Raw genomic sequence first — 18,073 nt, 5'->3', positions numbered from 1 at the left:
CTCTAATACCTAGGAGCTAAACATGGAGACAAATTGAAACAATGTTAAGTATATAACTAATGTTGCACCAGACGGGTATGTGTAATGAATCTGGTTATAGAAGGACAGAGGGGTTCTAGAGAGAGAAAGAGGTGTAGAGAGAGAGAAGGGGGAGTCAGGAGTGGATCTCTGTAAAATTAATTTGCCGCGAGACTATGGTGCTTTCGCCGGGCTGTTTAACGATTTCACACACACCTGGTTTCGCGGGCATGAACTGGTCAGTAAGGCTTAAAAGCCTTAACCACGAACTGAGTTTGGTTTCGCCGACACTAGGAGCTCGCAACTGGGTTTCGGTATTACTCACATTAAAAGCCAACCTAGAAAACTTCAGAGAAGATAGAGAAACCTCAATCTATAAACCTCTTTTCTTTTCTTCTTCCTTTTTTTTTCTGAGAGGTATGCTTTCAAGTTTCAAACAAGTCACTTCCACTTCACTGTATATTGGGATTCACTATAAACTACAAATTACTATGTTTGTGAGCATTTTCTATTTTCTTCCTTTATGCCCAATAAAAAATCAGCTCATTTTAAATACTGTACAAAATAGTAGTTAAAGAGAAAATCAATACTAGTTTTCAATTTAGGGAAAAGGAGTGGTTTGCAATTCCATTGATAGATTCAGTTGGACAGAGAGCTAAGTAAGAGTTCAGATAGCATGGGTTTCGGTACTTGGAGCTTCACTGGAAAAAATGGAAGCTTATGTTCAAAGCTTTAGAAAGATAGATTCTGGTTTCGCAGAAATGGGTCGAAGACGTCCAAACAAACTCTCGCCCAATGTGCCCAGTTAGCAGCTCCGGTGACAAATTGGGTCTCGAAGCTCCAAACTTGAGCAACAACACAGCTCCGAACCGTGGTGTAGACACGATCTTATTGATGCCGAGGTCGCAGAGGGATAGGTGGAGGTTGCGGATGGCCGAGAAGAGGCTGCCGGAGAGGTCACCACAGAGAGCTTGTGGCCGGGGAAGAAGAAGAAAAAGGAGGGAATATGGTTTTTTTAGCTACCCTTTTTAGTAATTTCACAAAATATTAATTTTTTATATACATTATTAAATGTGTTTTTAAGGATAATTTAGTTCAATTTTTATAAAGTGAACCTATTTACACAACTGTCATAATTTAGGAATATTTTTTACACAGGGTGTAATATACATTGTAAACATATTATGAGCGTTGTTTTTTGCGCTTGACCCAAACTAATATGTTATACTCCTTATTTGATTGGGCAATATACTAATAAAACGCACTGAATATCACTCATACTACTCCATTTTGATCGGTTGTGTGGGGCCCAAATATGTATAACTATCTCCGAGTCTTTGCTTCTGCCGCTACAAAAGGGCGAGTCAAATTTGTGAGCAGCGTATACTTATCTACAAATTCTATGAGTTTGGGCTTTAATGGCCCGCAATTTTAGCTGAACTTGAGCACAAAGGGCCTGCCCCAACTCAAAGCATCATGATTCGAGATAGGTAAGGCCCAAACTGCAACAAATGCTGTCTGAAAGAAAAAAGGAACTGCAAAGCAATCTTGTTCTCCAAGAACTTCACAGAATCTTGATTTTGCGGGTGTGTACAGTATATATATATATAATCTCTTTATCGTTAGACCTTTTGTTATTGTTTCTATATGCAAAATGGAGTTTATCGTCGAAGAAGGCAAACATCCCTACGGCGAATGCTCCAGTCTGATCCTGGTCAGTTCAGTTCATTTTCAATGAATTCTAGGGTTTAATATTTTTGCGTTTGATTAACATTTTTCTAAACATCCATAAGAGCATGAGATTCAAGTAACAGTTAGGGTTTAATAAAATTTTTACTTATTTTTTATATTAATTTTTTCTGTTTGTTTCCTGGGATTTAGCCAGCGTTGTCGATTGGGAATGTGGGGCAACTGGCGGTGGATCTACTCATATCGTCGACGAGAGCGGAGAGAATTGGTTTCTTGGATGACCCAAATGTTCTTCCTTGTGTTGGCAATGATGCTTATTGCCCTACTCCACTAGGCCACCTTGTTCTCCCTCTTGAAGGTCTCTTTCAATCCCATTTCTCATATGTTTGTGTGTATATTATAGCAATTGTAGCAATTGGATGAATCTTCTATTTGTTCCTTGCTGTTCTCAGTTGATTTCTGTTATTGAGTTGGTCCTTATTGCTTCTGTTATACATTGTTTATAGTTATGCACACATTTCAATTTGAATGTTATCTTTTCGATGGGTTAGCTAATTTCAATTATTTTCTTGTATACCTTACTACTTTTGGTTGGTTGCGAGTGTGTCTTTGAAAGCATGGTGTAATATTTTTACTTATTTTGCAGCTTATGATTCGCCTTCTAATGCATTGACTCTTGTGCAACAACGATCTCCGGTTGTGAAGGTAAAACATAAGCATGAGCATAAATGCATTGGCTCTTGTTAATATAATTTAAATTTGACAAAATGTGAGTGGTGAGTGTGACACCATCTGAGGACAATTACTTTGTTCAAACAATGTCCAATGTTAAGCCTGTACTTAGTCTACCCTCATAGCACTCCCTACATTGGCGAGACTTGAACAAAAGTGTGAACAATGCTATAACTTATTAGGCAGTGGTCAGTATTGCTTGGGTGAGTGGTGGTCATTAGAAAGTTAGGATATAAAACACCATTAGTTACATATGGTTTTAACTTTTATCAATTTCTCTTTAATCTATGCAGCGGTAGGCTGCCTTTGTCAATCTCTCTTAGTGCACAGGTGTACATTGGAGTTTGCTTTTAATGAGTGACCACTCACTAAGAAAAAATGTTAGAAGGTAAATTTAATTTTGTCAAAAATTAATTACAAATTAATGTTACCTTGTCAATATATTACTATGACTTCACAGCTAATATAAGGGATTTGAAAAGAATTAGAACAAAGCTTTCCACCAAGCCTCTATTAATTAAATATTCTTTTGGCTGTCATTTGATGCTCTTCGTGATGTTTGTGCTGGATAATGAATGATGTGGTCATTGTTCATTGCAATCGCAATATCATTCTTTCGACGTGAAATAGTTGTGGTTAATTAAATTTTTTAGGATAGTTTCTTGAGTTAAAACTCAAGAAGGATCTTAAGGAGTGAAAATAAATTCAAGGCTGGGAAGCATTTACCCTTAGGAGGTTTATAAGTGTGGATGCTTCTATGATGAAGCCCTGTCTGTGTGGGACACGTCGGGCGTTGGTACTTATTGGGCGTGCCTGAACACATGTATAATACTTCATATATGTCTCCGTATTAAAAATGAAATTCATAAATTAGTTTATCTACATCTTCAGTACAACTTTCTTTTAGTATAGAAAGATACGACAATAGTAAGGAAAATCAAAGTGATAGGTTTATGGTAAATTAATTCAAAAAGTTGGATTACATTGAAAACTAGTGTGAGGTACAGGTAGGCTCTTTTAAAAGGAATGGGGGTATAGGAGGAAAAAGGTCATCATAATTAGGCATTTACATATGTATATAGAACAATGTATGCTCGCAAACGCACTTAGACGATTCGTGTCCTTGCCGTGTTTTATTCTATGAGATGATGGTGATTATCAATTACTGCGTTAATCTGTTAAAGTTCATGTTAATTGTTATGAAGTAATGTTTGTTATATCTAGTACAATTATCTATGTAAAATTTGGTTTTTTTTTTTTTTTTTTTTTTTTTTTTTTTTTGTTGTTGTTGCCGTGCTATTGCCACGTCCGTGTATTACTGTTTTGATTTGAGTAATTAGTGTCCGTGTTTGTAAATCATATGTAAGAAGAGTTCAAATATCTATTTGTGCATACATGATACATGAGAGTTTGTTAATTGAAATGAACTAATTTTCTTCTTAAAGGCAATATATAGAACTAATTTTTTTATTAAAGTCAATATATATATATATATATATATATATATATATATATATAATGAGAATTTGTAAGAACATAAATAATGAATTCTTTTTTGTAACTTCGTGGTATACCCGACTCGACATGTGCAACTTCTTTTTCGTTGATATGCCAAACACTTTAAATAAACGAGGCCTTTGATAGAAAGATTTGCATGTGACAGAGATCCCAATTCCGTGTATCCAGTTATGTGATCGGTGAAGCTGAGAGACTTGCTCTTGACAAGTCTGCCTAACATATATTAGTAACATAATAATGGCTTAAAAACTACCTCAAATAAATACCATGTATAGATACATGCACGCATGTGACCTCAGATATTGTTTCACTATATGATTGTGCTTTCTAGTCATTCAGTCATTCTAGATGATGATTATTCTTTCTAGTCATTCTAGATGTGTACCAGGCGGCATAGATAGGGCAACATGGGTATTCTTCTTCTTCTTCTTCTTCTTCTTTTTGACGTGTTACATTTCCGTTTTTTTTTTTCTTTTTTCTTTGCTCAAGCAGTAGCATCTTTAATTTTTGAAACAGGGGATGATGGTTGAATTTGCCAAGAATGTGGCTGACTTTGCTGCTGTTAGTGGAAAGAAGCACGTTGTGTTGCTGTCTGGGTTAGATTTTGGTCGGTGGCAGACAATCGATATGTCAAGGTACTGAAAACAACAATTTTTTCTTTGATCAGTAACTGTTCTAATTTTCAAATATATCTATTTGGTGCAGCATTATTAAATTTACTAGTTGCCTTTAGGTGACCTGTTCTTAAACCTTTTCAAGGCAGGCAATATCTTGTTGGATTCTTTTCTTTTCTTTTTTCTCTTTGCTCCTTAGGCAAGATATAGACTTGGTTTTCAAGCACCCACCTAGGTTATTGGAGATGCTTTGTTGTTATCTAGACCCTTGATGCTAATGACTTTAGTTTTGTTAGGCAAAAAGAAAAAATGAAAAATCATGGAAGGAAAGATATTTCTTGATGTAGCATACTGCATATGTCACCTAAGCTGTTATTTTCTGCATCATTTTATGTAACTTCATAGGTTTTTTTTTTTTTTTTTACTCCTCCCTCCATCTCTCTTTCTCGCTCTCAAACACTAATTATTTTGTTTCTCTTTCGGTTAACTTGCAGTAACCCTTCCTTTTCTATATTCATTTTTTTTTTCTTCTTCTTCTTCAAACTAGATTTTTAAAGTCCTCTCCTTGTATCTCTTGATTAGAGGATTCTGCAAACTACCCCTTGATAGCAGTAACCCTGCATTCACGCATATATTCCACACCAAGGTTAGCACGAGTAATGATATCAGCCAAAGTATTGACTACTTTGTTCCAAGTTGGTTACTGACACAATCACACAAGATCGGCATAGAACTTGATATATAGAAATTATTCAATGAAATGCATTCTTCAGAAAAGGAACTAAATTTAGGTGAAATCAGCTTTGACAAATAATTATGGTATGGCTGATAGGATCATTAGCTTTTGAACCTTGTTGCCTTTTTGGAGTTGACTGAGCCAGCTTACCACATTGATTAATTATCTGGTGATTTCTTTCAGTGGTTTGCAGATATATTATCTTTCCAGTGCCAATATGGAAGGAACTGATGACAACTGTGAAAGACTTGGATGGAAGAGACTGCAGGAATATAACCCTGCTCAGAGGGGGTGGCAGTATCTTAGCACCTTAGCTGAGGGTAATGCCAAGCAGGATGAGAATTTGCCTTCTGAAGATGAACTAGGAGAAGAAGATTACTACCCAAGTTTGCCTTTTGCTTCAATGTTTTCTTGTCTCAAGGTGAGTCTTCAGAATTTACTGCCTTCAAACATGCATAAACAGTTCATCTATGTGCCCTTATCTACATAAGAGTGACCCTTCTACTTTACAGCATTCATTTTATGCTGCCTGGGTGCTTTGTGATGGACTCTTTATATAATGTTTGTTAGTAGTTAATGCTTCAGTGTTTTCAACATTTATGAGTTTCCTTTAGACCTATGATTCATTTGACACAGCCCCTCAATAGGAGAGAAACGTGTTGTGGCGACTTGGCTTGGACATGTGTGGACAATCATTTTGACTTGTTCAGAAGAAGGGTACCTATCTAATGTTTAATACCCTAAATGACAATCTTCATCTCAGGTTCAGCATACATGCATCAGAAGTCCAGAAGAGGGAGCAAATCCCCCTCTTTAACTTTTCTACTGTCTTTTTTTTATTAAAAAAAAATATAAAAAAAATCAAAAAGAGAAGTCCAGAAGAGGGAGCAAATCCCCCTCTTTAATTTATTTACTGTTTTTAAAATAAAAAAAAAAATCAAAAAGACTTTTTAATATTTACATGACAAATAAAAGAATACATATATATGAAATTTATCTCTTGCTCACCGGCAAGCAAGAAACTTTCTCCACACCAAGTATGATCACTATTAGATATATTGCAAACCCACTTTTCTCATTTCCTAACACAACAAAACCACTTTTTTCTCTTACATTACCAATTTCTTCTACACAAGACCTACTGTAAAAAGGTACTTACAACAAAAAAAACATGGGAACTAAAGTAGGGAAAATGATCTCTTGCTAATCAATACGCCATTTTGATATTCGAAGCAATACTCCAGTAATAAGGAGTGTAGCCAAGAAGTTCACGTAAGGGTATGATGTTCACAGTAAGTTCATATACAATTGTTAAAGTTTTTTATTTTCTATTTTTAACAATTTGCAACTCTATATGACATCCTTTTACCTTTTATCAAACCAAGACATGAAGACAAATGAAAGATGCTTAATTTGCCCGTGCACAAATATGAAAAGCATGGACTTGTTTGTAGTGATTAATACTAGGAAAAGCTAAATCCTAACAAGAAATTCCAATAAAAAATATTGATTAATACTAGGAAAAAACTTTTTTGTTCCTTTAATATTTTAATTCCCATGTTTTTTTTTTTTTTGGTAAATTCTTATTTTAGAGTATGCCTTGTGTAGAAGAAATTGGCAATGTTAGTTTAGGAAACTTAAAATAAGGAGAAAAGTGGTTTTATTGTATTAGGAAAGGAGGAGAGTAGGTTTACAATATGATTGTTATATATATCGAACGGTCACCATACGTCTGTGTGTGATTTTAAAGTCGTACTGCTCCATGTGTCTTGATTTTCAAGGAATGCCAAGTTGATCATCCTTAGTTCATGGTGATTTTAAAGTTGTACTGCTACTACAACTGTAGCTTCCACCCGTGTGTGTGTGTATTATTTCTACGAAGTATACTGTGGCTGAGAGATGTTGGATGCAGCTTGGATTAACAATGTTTTACTATAACAATAGCAGTTCTGTTGGAAAGAGTAGTACTGTTATATCATCCTGAATAATTGAAGTTCTAATTTCTTCTGTATCTTTAAGTATTGGGTTGTTTTAGAGCTTATATATTGTTGTTATGCTATAGTTTTCTGATTTAAGTTCAAGTTGTCTTACTAGTGGCTTTTGGTTTATTGGATTAGGCCAAAGGATTGAGCGTCACTTGCTTATTATGTTACTGTTCAGAAGGGGACAATACAGCCGATGCTTTCCAACTGGCTGAGGCAGCATGCAAACTTTTGAAACTAAGTCCTAATAACTTTCATGGTGAGTTTTGTTATTTCAAAGTTTAGCTTTTATCTTGACTTAAAATCGTATGCTTACAAACTTGTGAACTGCTGCATTAGAATCAGAGTTGGGCTTGCAAAAAAATCAAGCCAGGCTGAGAATTTGGCTGCTCGAACTCGCCTTGATCAAACTGGAGTTTGTTCAAGCTCAGTTCGAGCTTGAGTTGCGCCTAGAAATGGGTGCTGGAGCTTGGCAAGGGTTGGTGACTCTTACCAAGCTCGAGATTAGCTCGTTTTGCACATTTGATTTAGCAAGTCAAGCTCAAGGTCTTGCTTTACCTCAAACTCCATCTCATTCTTCAGCCTGGGCTGGAGCTTATGATCAAGATCGATTGATGGGGGAAAAAAAAAAAAGAGTTGCAAATTACAATGTTGGCAAGCACCTATTCATAAGGTCCTATTGAACCTAATTAGGGACAATTTATAATTTTATATAAATATGGAATTATAATAGTACTTTGATATCTGCAAAGAAAGTGAGATTTTTATTTTTTATTATAAATAGATGGCCTCAATGACATGTTATTATTTTTCTTGGAGAATGTTAAATGTGCAAACAATTGAAAACTACAAAAAGACCTTTCATGTGTTGCTTTGACTTAATGTGTTGATTTTGGGTCCCCAAAAAAACAAACTAGTTCCAATCAAAAGCTGGTTTGATTTATTGATTTCACATCAGTAGCTATGTAGTTTAGCAAAGATTATAAATGGTTTAAGAGTTTGATTAACTATTATTTTATTATATTATAATGGGTTTGTTCAGGCAATGAAGGTGGCAAATGGATTGTTCCATTTTCATGGAAGACTGTTTATGGCCCTCCTCCAGATGTATCTCTTTTTTGAGGTGGACCTGTATAGGTAATTGTTTTGTTTTTCTGCCGTGTCTGTGTGATTTCACTAATTGCTTTAAACCCGTACACAGTCAGTCTGTAATGAGATAAAGATAACATTTGTCGGTAGGCATGTATCAATTTGACTGAGGGAGAGAGAAGGTTGAATAACTTTTTGTAGTGCATTGATGTTGAGAATCATGTGAAGTAAGGTTGAATAGTTTTTGTGGTGATATTTTTTTGTGAGGGCACTTCTGTGTTCACGATTTTTGCAGTATGGAATTGAATCAACCTTGTTTGTTTTTTTGGTTACAAGTAGAATAATTATTGTTATTTCAATATTTATTTAGACCTGACAATAATATTGATTATAAAAAAAAATAATGAATTAAATTTACATAATGACATATGTGTAAGCATGTATATACTGAATTTATTTTAAAAAAACTTGCCCAAGGGGAATTATTGCCAAATAAAGACGACCAAAGTTGCTATAATTTTACAATTAAACCAGGGAAAAAAAAAATTTGCTTCTTTCAATGTAGAAAACTAAGAAAAGGGGTAAATTTTGATTTTATTATATTTTTCTTCCCATAAGAAGTTTTGCAGCTTCTTCGCTACAAATCAAATGAGATTGTGAAATAAGCATCCAAATTTAGATTATGACCTAAATTTATGAATGCATATATAAGCATCAATAATTATCAAGGCTTGTAATCCATTTTTAGAAGTGACAAATTGAGTGTAAAATCTCTATAAAGACAAAATGATTGTTGGTTATTTTATCATCATCATCATCTTTGGTTAATTCCATTTGAATCAAGGTTCGTCTCATGAATTATCCTTTTGTCATTTTTGTTGATTACATGACATCTCACATGTTATACATAATTTTTAAAACCATTTCTAACAACATGTTAGTTTTGGTGATTCTCTCTCTTATAATATATGAAAACAATTTTTTTTTTAGTTGTTATTGTTGTCGTCTTCTTCTTCTTCTCTCTCACCTTTATTTGCGGGTACCAAAAAATAAATTAAAAAAACAGAAAAAACAATGCATAAATCCATCTTTGCAATATTGACAAAATTAAGTAAAAGATATCATATCTAGATCTTGTTAATTTCATAAGTAAATGTCTTGTAATATTGGCAATAGTCAATCAACCACGTGGATTGAACAATTGTATTTATTTTTCCACATTTTTTTTGGGGTAAATTTATTTATCCACATTTCTTTCTCATCATCTACAGTTAGAAAAGGAAATTATATGTGCTACACATAGCTTGTCAATGTCAGCTTCCAGATTAGAACTCTGTTTTTCTTTAATGACCCTAATATGTTTGTTGATTAACCAGGCTTGTCTACGAGTAGGGTTAGGAAAAAATACCTGATATAATTGGGCCACAGGGTAGCCAATTGTCAAAATAAACCATTGTTGATTTTGTTCTTGATGAGAGGTTGAGCAAGCTATCTGTTTTCTCCAGAACCAAGAGCAATCATTTAGTATCTTTAGGTCCCCAAAACTTCTCTGATTGATCAAAAACTTAAGAACCCCTAATAATTTTGATTTGGTATTCCCTTTGTTGTACCAATAAAGGCATTTTATGGGCCCACCATCACATGGCTACTTGAGAAAAGCATATCAACCATGTAGTGCTCAGAATTTCCATTTTTAGATATAATAGCATTACTATGCAGGAACCAAAAGCTAGCTAGGTTCTGAGTTGGTTTAACCATTTTTTGAACCACCATAGGTTTTTTGACATGACTTTGCCTTCAGTACACACTGCTCAAAACAAACTCAACCATTCATACATGTGGCATGTAGCAATTATTGTGTTGTATGAGTGGTTGTATTGGGAATTCGTATTTGAGACATGAGTAATCCCTAATATTAGTTTTATCTTTTGCCCCAAAAAAAATAAAAAAATAAAAAATAAAAAACCTTACATTGCCTTGAAAAATATATACTGTATATGAGTGCATATGCATATATGTGTGTGAGTGACATGTAAATTTCGTCAGATACTTGATTCATCTCCTTTCGTCCCCCATTTTATTTTTGTATATTATTACTCATTTTGTGTATTAATATATATATAATTAATTAATTATTTAAGGTATGAGAGTGAAATGATATATTATCAGGAAAAAAATAATATATCATCCATCTTCTTGACTTTAAATAACTAAACAAAATCCGGCTGATCCACATTTTTATTTCATTTCTTCTCTTTCGGCCAATCAAAGCCCCTCAAATTGCAAGTGGGATCCAAACATGGTTTCACGGTCACAATTTGAAGGGGATGAGAGTCCTGGTTCGTAGTAGTCATTACAGTATTGATCGCTAAATAAAATTTGTATAAATTGATTGATATAAATCACAAATTGATATGGTGACCCATGGACGAGAGAGGCACTTCAACTTCGCATTTTGCTTTTTTAATTCATTTATGTTATTATTTTCCTTTTATTATATATATAAATATATATTAATTTTTTCATCCCCACCCCTAAAGAAATATTAGAGAACTGTCAAACATTCAAATCAACAAATTAAATAATGGTGACTCGTGTATAATACAATCATACAATAAGAATTCAAGCTCAAATACGAAGTTGAAATGCATTAAACATTTCTTCATAATGCAAATACAAATAATTAAAAGACTAGGACAAATCTACACTCCCTATCACCTCTAACAGATATACAACACGACCAAGAAAGCTGAAATATTCATCATCAACCTAGTTGCAAACAACTTGAGCCTGAACAAATATAGTTTATTATGATCGTAAATGCATTCATGTGACTTTGGTTAACGACTTGATTTCAAAAACATAAAGGTAGAGTCAAGTTGATCATGATCATGATCATGATCATCATGTGGCTTTGGTCAATGACTTGATTGTCACAGATGAACCCAACAAGAGCTTTCCGACCTCAACCGTGAACGTATCATACCGGAGGAAAAACTCCGTCAACATTACCCTGGACATGAGCACCACCAGATCTTTCGCCGGACACTGTTTGTTCTCAGCCGTTGGATCATCAGACTCACGTCCGTTTGACCAGTACACATACTTCAGCAATTTCTCTCCGTCACCAACAAACCTATCCCCCACAAACTCCTCTGGTTTTTCAAAAACCCTAGGATCCTTGGTAGCGAACGGCTGATATCCAAAGATCATCTCACCTTTCTTGACCACAAACTTGGCATCATGGCTGCGGACCACCATATTCTCCTTGGCCTTACCGTACTGGAACGGAACCGGAGGCTCAATCCTCAATGCTTCATACACAACTGACTTTGTCAAACTCATCTTGTCTAATGCTGATAGTGTGACCCCGCCTTCGGACTTAACGACGGCCCTGATTTCATCGGCTAACCGCCGGTGCAAACTTTCTCCTGCTGATCCCACCCACTTGATCAAAGCCGGAAACAGAACCTTCATGCCACCATAAGCATTGAACCCCGCAAGAAACACTAGGTTATGGCAAGCTTCATCACGCTTCATCCCACGCCTCTCAGCCTCGTCCAAAACCGAACTCGCCGACGTGTAGAACGCCTGGTAAAGCTTCCGGTAGTCGGATTTTACGAGAAAAGGTGGCAATGGACATGTGTGTAGCAGAAGATCTTCTAGAAAGTTCGGAACATACTTCAACCCTAGTGTCATCAGAGGAGCTAACTGAAAAAACAACCACTTGGTCATGAGTTTTGATCCGTTTTCTCGGATTTTGGCTTCGGAAATGTTAGAATTAGAGATGTTAGAATCAAACAACAAGTTTAGCACAAAGTTAAATGACATGTTGTCACTGAGGGTATTGAAGTCTGCTTTGCCATTATCGGAGAGTTCGTCCTCGAGGCTGGTGAAGAGGTCTGACATGGCGGTTCGGAACGTTGGGATGAATTTTTGGTGCTTGGCCGCTAGGAAAGACAGGAAGAAGGATTTGAGAGTGGTGTGGTTGGGCTCGGAGGGGTCGAGGAAGGCGCAGACGCGGTAGCCGCCGGTGAGGGAGGTGGAGGGCATGTAGGTGCCGTCGAGGACGTTCCGTTTTTCGACTTTGGAGGTGTCGAAGAGGACGGGGAAGCTGAGTGCGTCGAGGACGGCGACGACTTTGGGATTGGAGGCCATGAAAGGACCGGGTGGCATGTTGGTTCTGAAAATGGTGGATTGGTATTTTTGCATGCGAGTGCGGAGGAACTCGTCTTGGCCTTGGTTATAGTAGTAGTCGAGACGGTCTCTTATAGGACCCAAGAACGGTAAGCCATAGTTGCCGGGGATTTCTCTTAGTGGAAGTTCTGAGTCATCGAGAAAAGATGGACATGGACGGTGGTTGGTTGGAGAGGACGAAGAAGATGAAGACGACATAATATTGCTTAGCTTTGGATAGAATGTACGTATGTTAGGTTTGGATGAATTCTTTTTACATAAATCAATGGCGATGAAGCCTTGGGATTTCCTCTAGTTTAATATATTGTGTAATGAACCGTATATCATTTTCTAACATGTGTTGGGTGTGTGACACAGGAAAAGGTAGTGGATGCCTGTGTCCAAACATCGTGCACCAGGTTCGTCAAACCCATGTGCTTGCGCGTGAACAAAACTTACAATTTGAATTTGTCACGCACTTAGTCACAATCTTTCTCAATAGGCATTACTCTCACGCTCTTATTCTGACATTTTACGCACGCTTTCGCTCAAATTATCACTGCTTATGACTTAATTACGTTTTCGCTCTTATCACTGCTTATGACTTAATTTTGTTACTCGAATTCACTCTCGCTCCTGCTTCCATTATTGCTTTATGTGACTTAAGTCCTGCATAATACTTGAGGTGCACCCAATATCTATTATGTATACTTTGAATTTATGCAGTGAATTAAATTTGTGCTTTAATTAAATGGGTTCGTTAAATTTTATTTATATATAATAAAAAGTAAAAATATTGCTAAGCAGAGTTTAAGGTGCTGAATACCATTTTGAATCTTTTGAGAATTTAAGGTGGCTAAATAATGAGTTAATTCTTCGTTACAATAGAATAAAAAATAATAATAAAAAAAAAAAAGGAAAACGAAAACGAAAAGGAAAAAGAAAAAGTAAGGTGCTGAGATTTGTTTACTTGGATTAGCATTCTCGCATATGTTTCGTATGAAACTAAAATTTATCACTTACACGGACACAAAAGGTGATGGAAAAGTAGTTTGTGTAGACTAGCCTTCGAGTTACCAACTTCTGGCCACCTGGGATATAGGATGATGTGATGTTAGGGGTATGAACAAATTCAATTTTATCAAATAAAATTTAATTTTGACGAGTAGACAAGACAAATCAAAACACATGAGGACGTGATGAATTTTGAAACAAAGATTCAAAGAGTAGAATATATAATGACCGAAATTTAAGACTTAAGTGCTGAATTTTCCGATCATATATGCGTGTTTGCTGGTATTTGCCATGTGGAGGGTAATTTTACACGAAATTTGTAATTTTTCGCAGGGCTTTGTCTTGACTAATATCAGTATTCGTGCAAAAGAATTAATCACATTCGAAAAATTCAAAGTTAAAATTTAAATACTTCATGAAATACTAAATTCCACGACTGCATCACTAGAGCGCCTGAAATTAAGCTTTATTATTTTGTGCTCAGCATGTGAGTTGAGTGTGAGAGAGCTCGTAATTTGGTTTCAAACGTGTTAAATTGAATGCCGGCCTGGGTGGAGTCGTTGACGTAAAATTTTACTAGTAATAATTAAGAGTTATGACATAAATGGAAGAAGTACAATACTCTCAAAGTAAATAAATTTATTAATTCTTCAGCTATCTTCCACTTACCTTTATTAAATTTATTCACTTCGATAAATTTTCAGCTACGCTAGCATTTTTCCTTTATTAAATTTATGAATATTTAATGAATTCCAATGTGCACTTTGAATAAGTAACTCAGGTTTTTCTCTTTCTTATATCACTTATGCAATAACATACGTTTTTTATCCATTTGTTATGATATAATGCGTCTCAGTAGCAATGGCACGTGATCCTCTCCACAAAACGGGAAGAGGGGATTCGAATTCCTTAAAGAGACTACCCGTGGAAGTGGAATTCAAATATATTTCAATCTAGTACATTAAATAAAATTGTTCTTTGTTTAAGAATAATATTTCTCATCCTCAAACACGAGGGGAGAGGTTCAAGTCCGGTGTGAACAAAATATGTGAGTAATTTACTCTCTGATTTTTTTTTGAAAAGTAAGAAACTGATACCGTTAGATTATTGGTCCGTTGGTAACAATTTACCTTATTTAATAAATGAATAAATAAAATTTGTCTTTCTATGCATGAGGAGTCACAATCTAAGTCAAGGGTGCGAAACGAATGCGAGAGTGGGAGCGAGAATGCAAATTCGATTGTAGCAAAAATTAAGCCACATAGAGTGTGATTAGGAGCAAGAGCGCACGCGAAACATAAAAAGTGAAAGGCGACACAGAGCATAAGAGCAATACTCGGTTAAAATAATTATGTGACTTAAGTCACAACTGTTACTAGTACATCTCAATCAAACCTTGTAACATTTGACAAACAAATCAATGCTTAGAAAAGAAAAAGCAATTGCATTCTAACAGCATAAATTTGCGTCAATAATCGAGACCCAGGGGATTCGAACGCAAACACATCTGTTTGAGAAACTGAACGTTCTACCAATTAGGCAGAAGGAATTTAACTTTCAACATTTGTGCGTGGCAATTACATATGTGTATAATGATGAACCAAATTTCACAAGAAACTTAGCTAGGTTGTTGAACTAATAAAAAATTAAAGAAATGGCAGTCCAAGGACCACTATGGAACTAAATTTACCTATAAAAAGAAAAGTTAATTTTGATGAGTGGACAAGACAAATAAAAAACATGCAAGAGGTCATGAATTTTGAAAATAAGATTCAAAGAAGGGAATTAAAATATAATTATTTAAATTAGAGTAGTGCTATTTCAACAATAGATTTTATCGAGTTTAGAACTGACTTATGATGTGGCTATATATTAGTTTAGTTTTTATAGCAAATTGAAAACTTAATATTTTTAGGACAAAAATACCCTCAAAACGCTTAAGATATATGATGTATATAAGATGTTGCTCCAATGAAGTTTCTTTATCACTGTCATCGTCATGATGTGTATAGTCTTTCCTATGATTGTAATATTCTTCGTATATGTATCACTTCTCCCTCTTACAACATTTCAAACCCAAAAAAACAAAATAAAATAAAAATTTAGATAAGTTCATGACTATTTAATAGCCATCTTCCACCCTATCGAAACGTTGGAGTTGAAAAAGAGGCTATCCGCGTTGTCTCCATTGCAAATCTAAAATCTTTTCTCTTTTCTTTTATGTGTGTTTTTTTTTTTTTTTTTGGTGGAAATCATATTTGATATCAAGATAATAGATTAGGATAAAAAAATCGCATTCACTGGCGACGAGTCTTTTAGTGAGAAAAATATTTTATAAATAGCATAATTTCAAAGAAAAATATAAAAAGAATTAACATAAAGATGAAGACAATAAAGAAGGAGATTAATTAATCATACGAAGAGAAAAATGTAAAGAATACATAGAAGGAAATGGCTGAAAGGGTACTTTTGTCTAAAGAAACTTATTGTATTTAATATGACATGGGACACTTGAAAGAACCATTAATTTACTATCACATTGAAATCGGAATTTTGTAGATTTTTTAATGAAAAATTTAATTAATTTACTATCACATTGAAATCGGAATTTTGTAGATTTTTTAATGAAAAATTTAATGGAAAGTGAAAGTGAAAGAAAGAAAAATCAAGTTTCTATCGTTCATTTGGTTAGCAAGAAATTTTTTGAAGAAAGTTGTAAGAAAATGTTATTTTATTAGTTTGTATATTATGAAAAGGAAAAGAAAATGATTCTACTTACCAAAAATACTTTATAATTATAAATAGTAATAAAATAAAAAAATTTGAGTTAGACTAATATTCTTTATACTTAATTATTTATTTTAGTAACCAAATAGTGAAATATGAAATAATAATAATATGTGATATCATATTTTTTTGTATTTTTTTACAAGAACTAGAACCTACGAATTTTTACACTTTAAAAGTTGAGTAAGTACCAATATAATTGACTAATTTAACTTGTGTATATGAAAAAATATTGATTATTATTACTACGAAGAAATTATGCCAACTCTGTTCTATTTTTAACAAAATCTTGAGTCATTGGATGTATCTCAATGAGTGGAATACAGTAGAACTCTAGCTAATATATACATATATGTATGTATTATTATTGTATGTTGTCTTGAGATGACATGGTTTATGAGATAATAGTATTACCAACTGCGAAAAATTGAACAATTCCAGCCATTATCTAAAAATAATGAAAAATAATAATTTAATAATGAAAGGAAAAATTAAATTAATTTTAGAGAGACACATAAAATTACAAACAATTAAATTAGTAATAGACAAATTAAGTAATTTACAAAATAAGGAAACTTTTTCTTTTCAATGAAGTCTATTTTGTTTAGACAACATATATGCATTTTCTTTTCAACGAAGTCTATTTAGTTTAAACAACATATATATGGGCATAATAGGAAAAGTAAGAAATAAGGTGCACAACTTTTGCGAGAAAGTAGATTTTCGTGTGTTTTACACTCGAAAAATTTTTCGAAAAATTTTCAGATGTAGAAAATTTACTTTCCCCAAAATTTTTGACTTCTATCTAACCAAACTACTAAAAAATTTAAAATTTTCTCTTTTTTTTTCTTTCTTACTGTTTCTTGCTAATCAAACGGATCCTTAAATTAAGACCGATTGAAACGGGTTGATAAGTCGAGCTATAACAGTTAATTGGGTTGGCTTAGATAGATTTTGTTCTCAAATAGTCGGTGCTGAATTTTCCGATCATGTCGGCTCGTATTTGTACGTGTTGTGCGTGCGTGGGAGAGAGAGAACAATTTAGTTCAAACTTGTCAAATTCAATGTAGGCGAGAACCTTCCAGAATTATATATATATATATATATATATATATATATATATAGAAATTGTTAAAATCTTTTTTATTTTATTTTATTTTAATAGTAATTGTTAAAATCGCGCTTAGTATTATTTGACTTATTCTCTCTTTCATTCAATAATACTCCATCTTGAATCCCTCCATTTTTAACTGTGTGGGAGGAGAATTTATATGCAATGGTTACAACATATAATTGTTGGAGGAGACACGAAATTATTAAATGACTTTATTTGTATTTAAATTAATTAAAAAATAAAAAAAATGTTTAATGAAATAACAAAGTAAAATGTGTAATGGTATTCTTTACCAACTAATAATATGAGCAATATAAATAAAAAATAAAAAATAAAAATTGTCATAATAGTTTAGCACTGACACACGCAAGTAATTATGTCACAACTATAAGAGTTCACGCCATATACATTGAATGGTACGTCTCATCAACTTAAAAAGGAAAACAATTCAACTTTGAAGTGACAACGTGAACTGTGATGACATATTGGAAAAGAAAAAAGAATAATTGGTTGATCCACGCACTTCTACATAGTTAAAAATTAAATCGAACGAAAGAATATTTGTAAAAATGGCCATAGGCAATTATATATTCTCTGCTAAATA

At 33.9% G+C, this 18,073-nt stretch overlaps 2 protein-coding genes across 2 annotated transcripts; one reads left to right on the top strand and one right to left on the bottom strand.

The window, feature by feature from the left end:
• Positions 1–1,417: 1,417 nt before the first annotated feature.
• Positions 1,418–8,702, top strand: LOC132294031 (uncharacterized). The gene is made up of 7 exons (XM_059791752.1): positions 1,418–1,732; positions 1,900–2,065; positions 2,354–2,412; positions 4,474–4,592; positions 5,491–5,728; positions 7,425–7,548; positions 8,332–8,702. Exons 1-7 carry the CDS (start codon positions 1,673–1,675, stop codon positions 8,409–8,411), a joined length of 846 nt encoding a protein of 281 aa, XP_059647735.1. The 5' UTR covers positions 1,418–1,672; the 3' UTR covers positions 8,412–8,702.
• Positions 8,703–10,975: 2,273 nt separating this feature from the next.
• Positions 10,976–12,823, bottom strand: LOC132285862 (allene oxide synthase 3-like). Its single transcript, XM_059788098.1, has one exon. It carries the CDS (start codon positions 12,771–12,773, stop codon positions 11,283–11,285), a length of 1,491 nt encoding a protein of 496 aa, XP_059644081.1. The 5' UTR covers positions 12,774–12,823; the 3' UTR covers positions 10,976–11,282.
• Between the last annotated feature and the right edge of the window lie 5,250 nt (positions 12,824–18,073).

This window comes from Cornus florida, unplaced genomic scaffold (assembly GCF_030987335.1).
Source record: "Cornus florida cultivar Cherokee Brave unplaced genomic scaffold, ASM3098733v1 CherokeeBrave_3.0.0_Hap2_Chr02, whole genome shotgun sequence".
Lineage (NCBI taxonomy): Eukaryota > Viridiplantae > Streptophyta > Magnoliopsida > Cornales > Cornaceae > Cornus > Cornus florida.
Note: the sequence above shows the minus strand (reverse complement) of the source record. Positions and strands in the feature narration are given on the sequence as shown.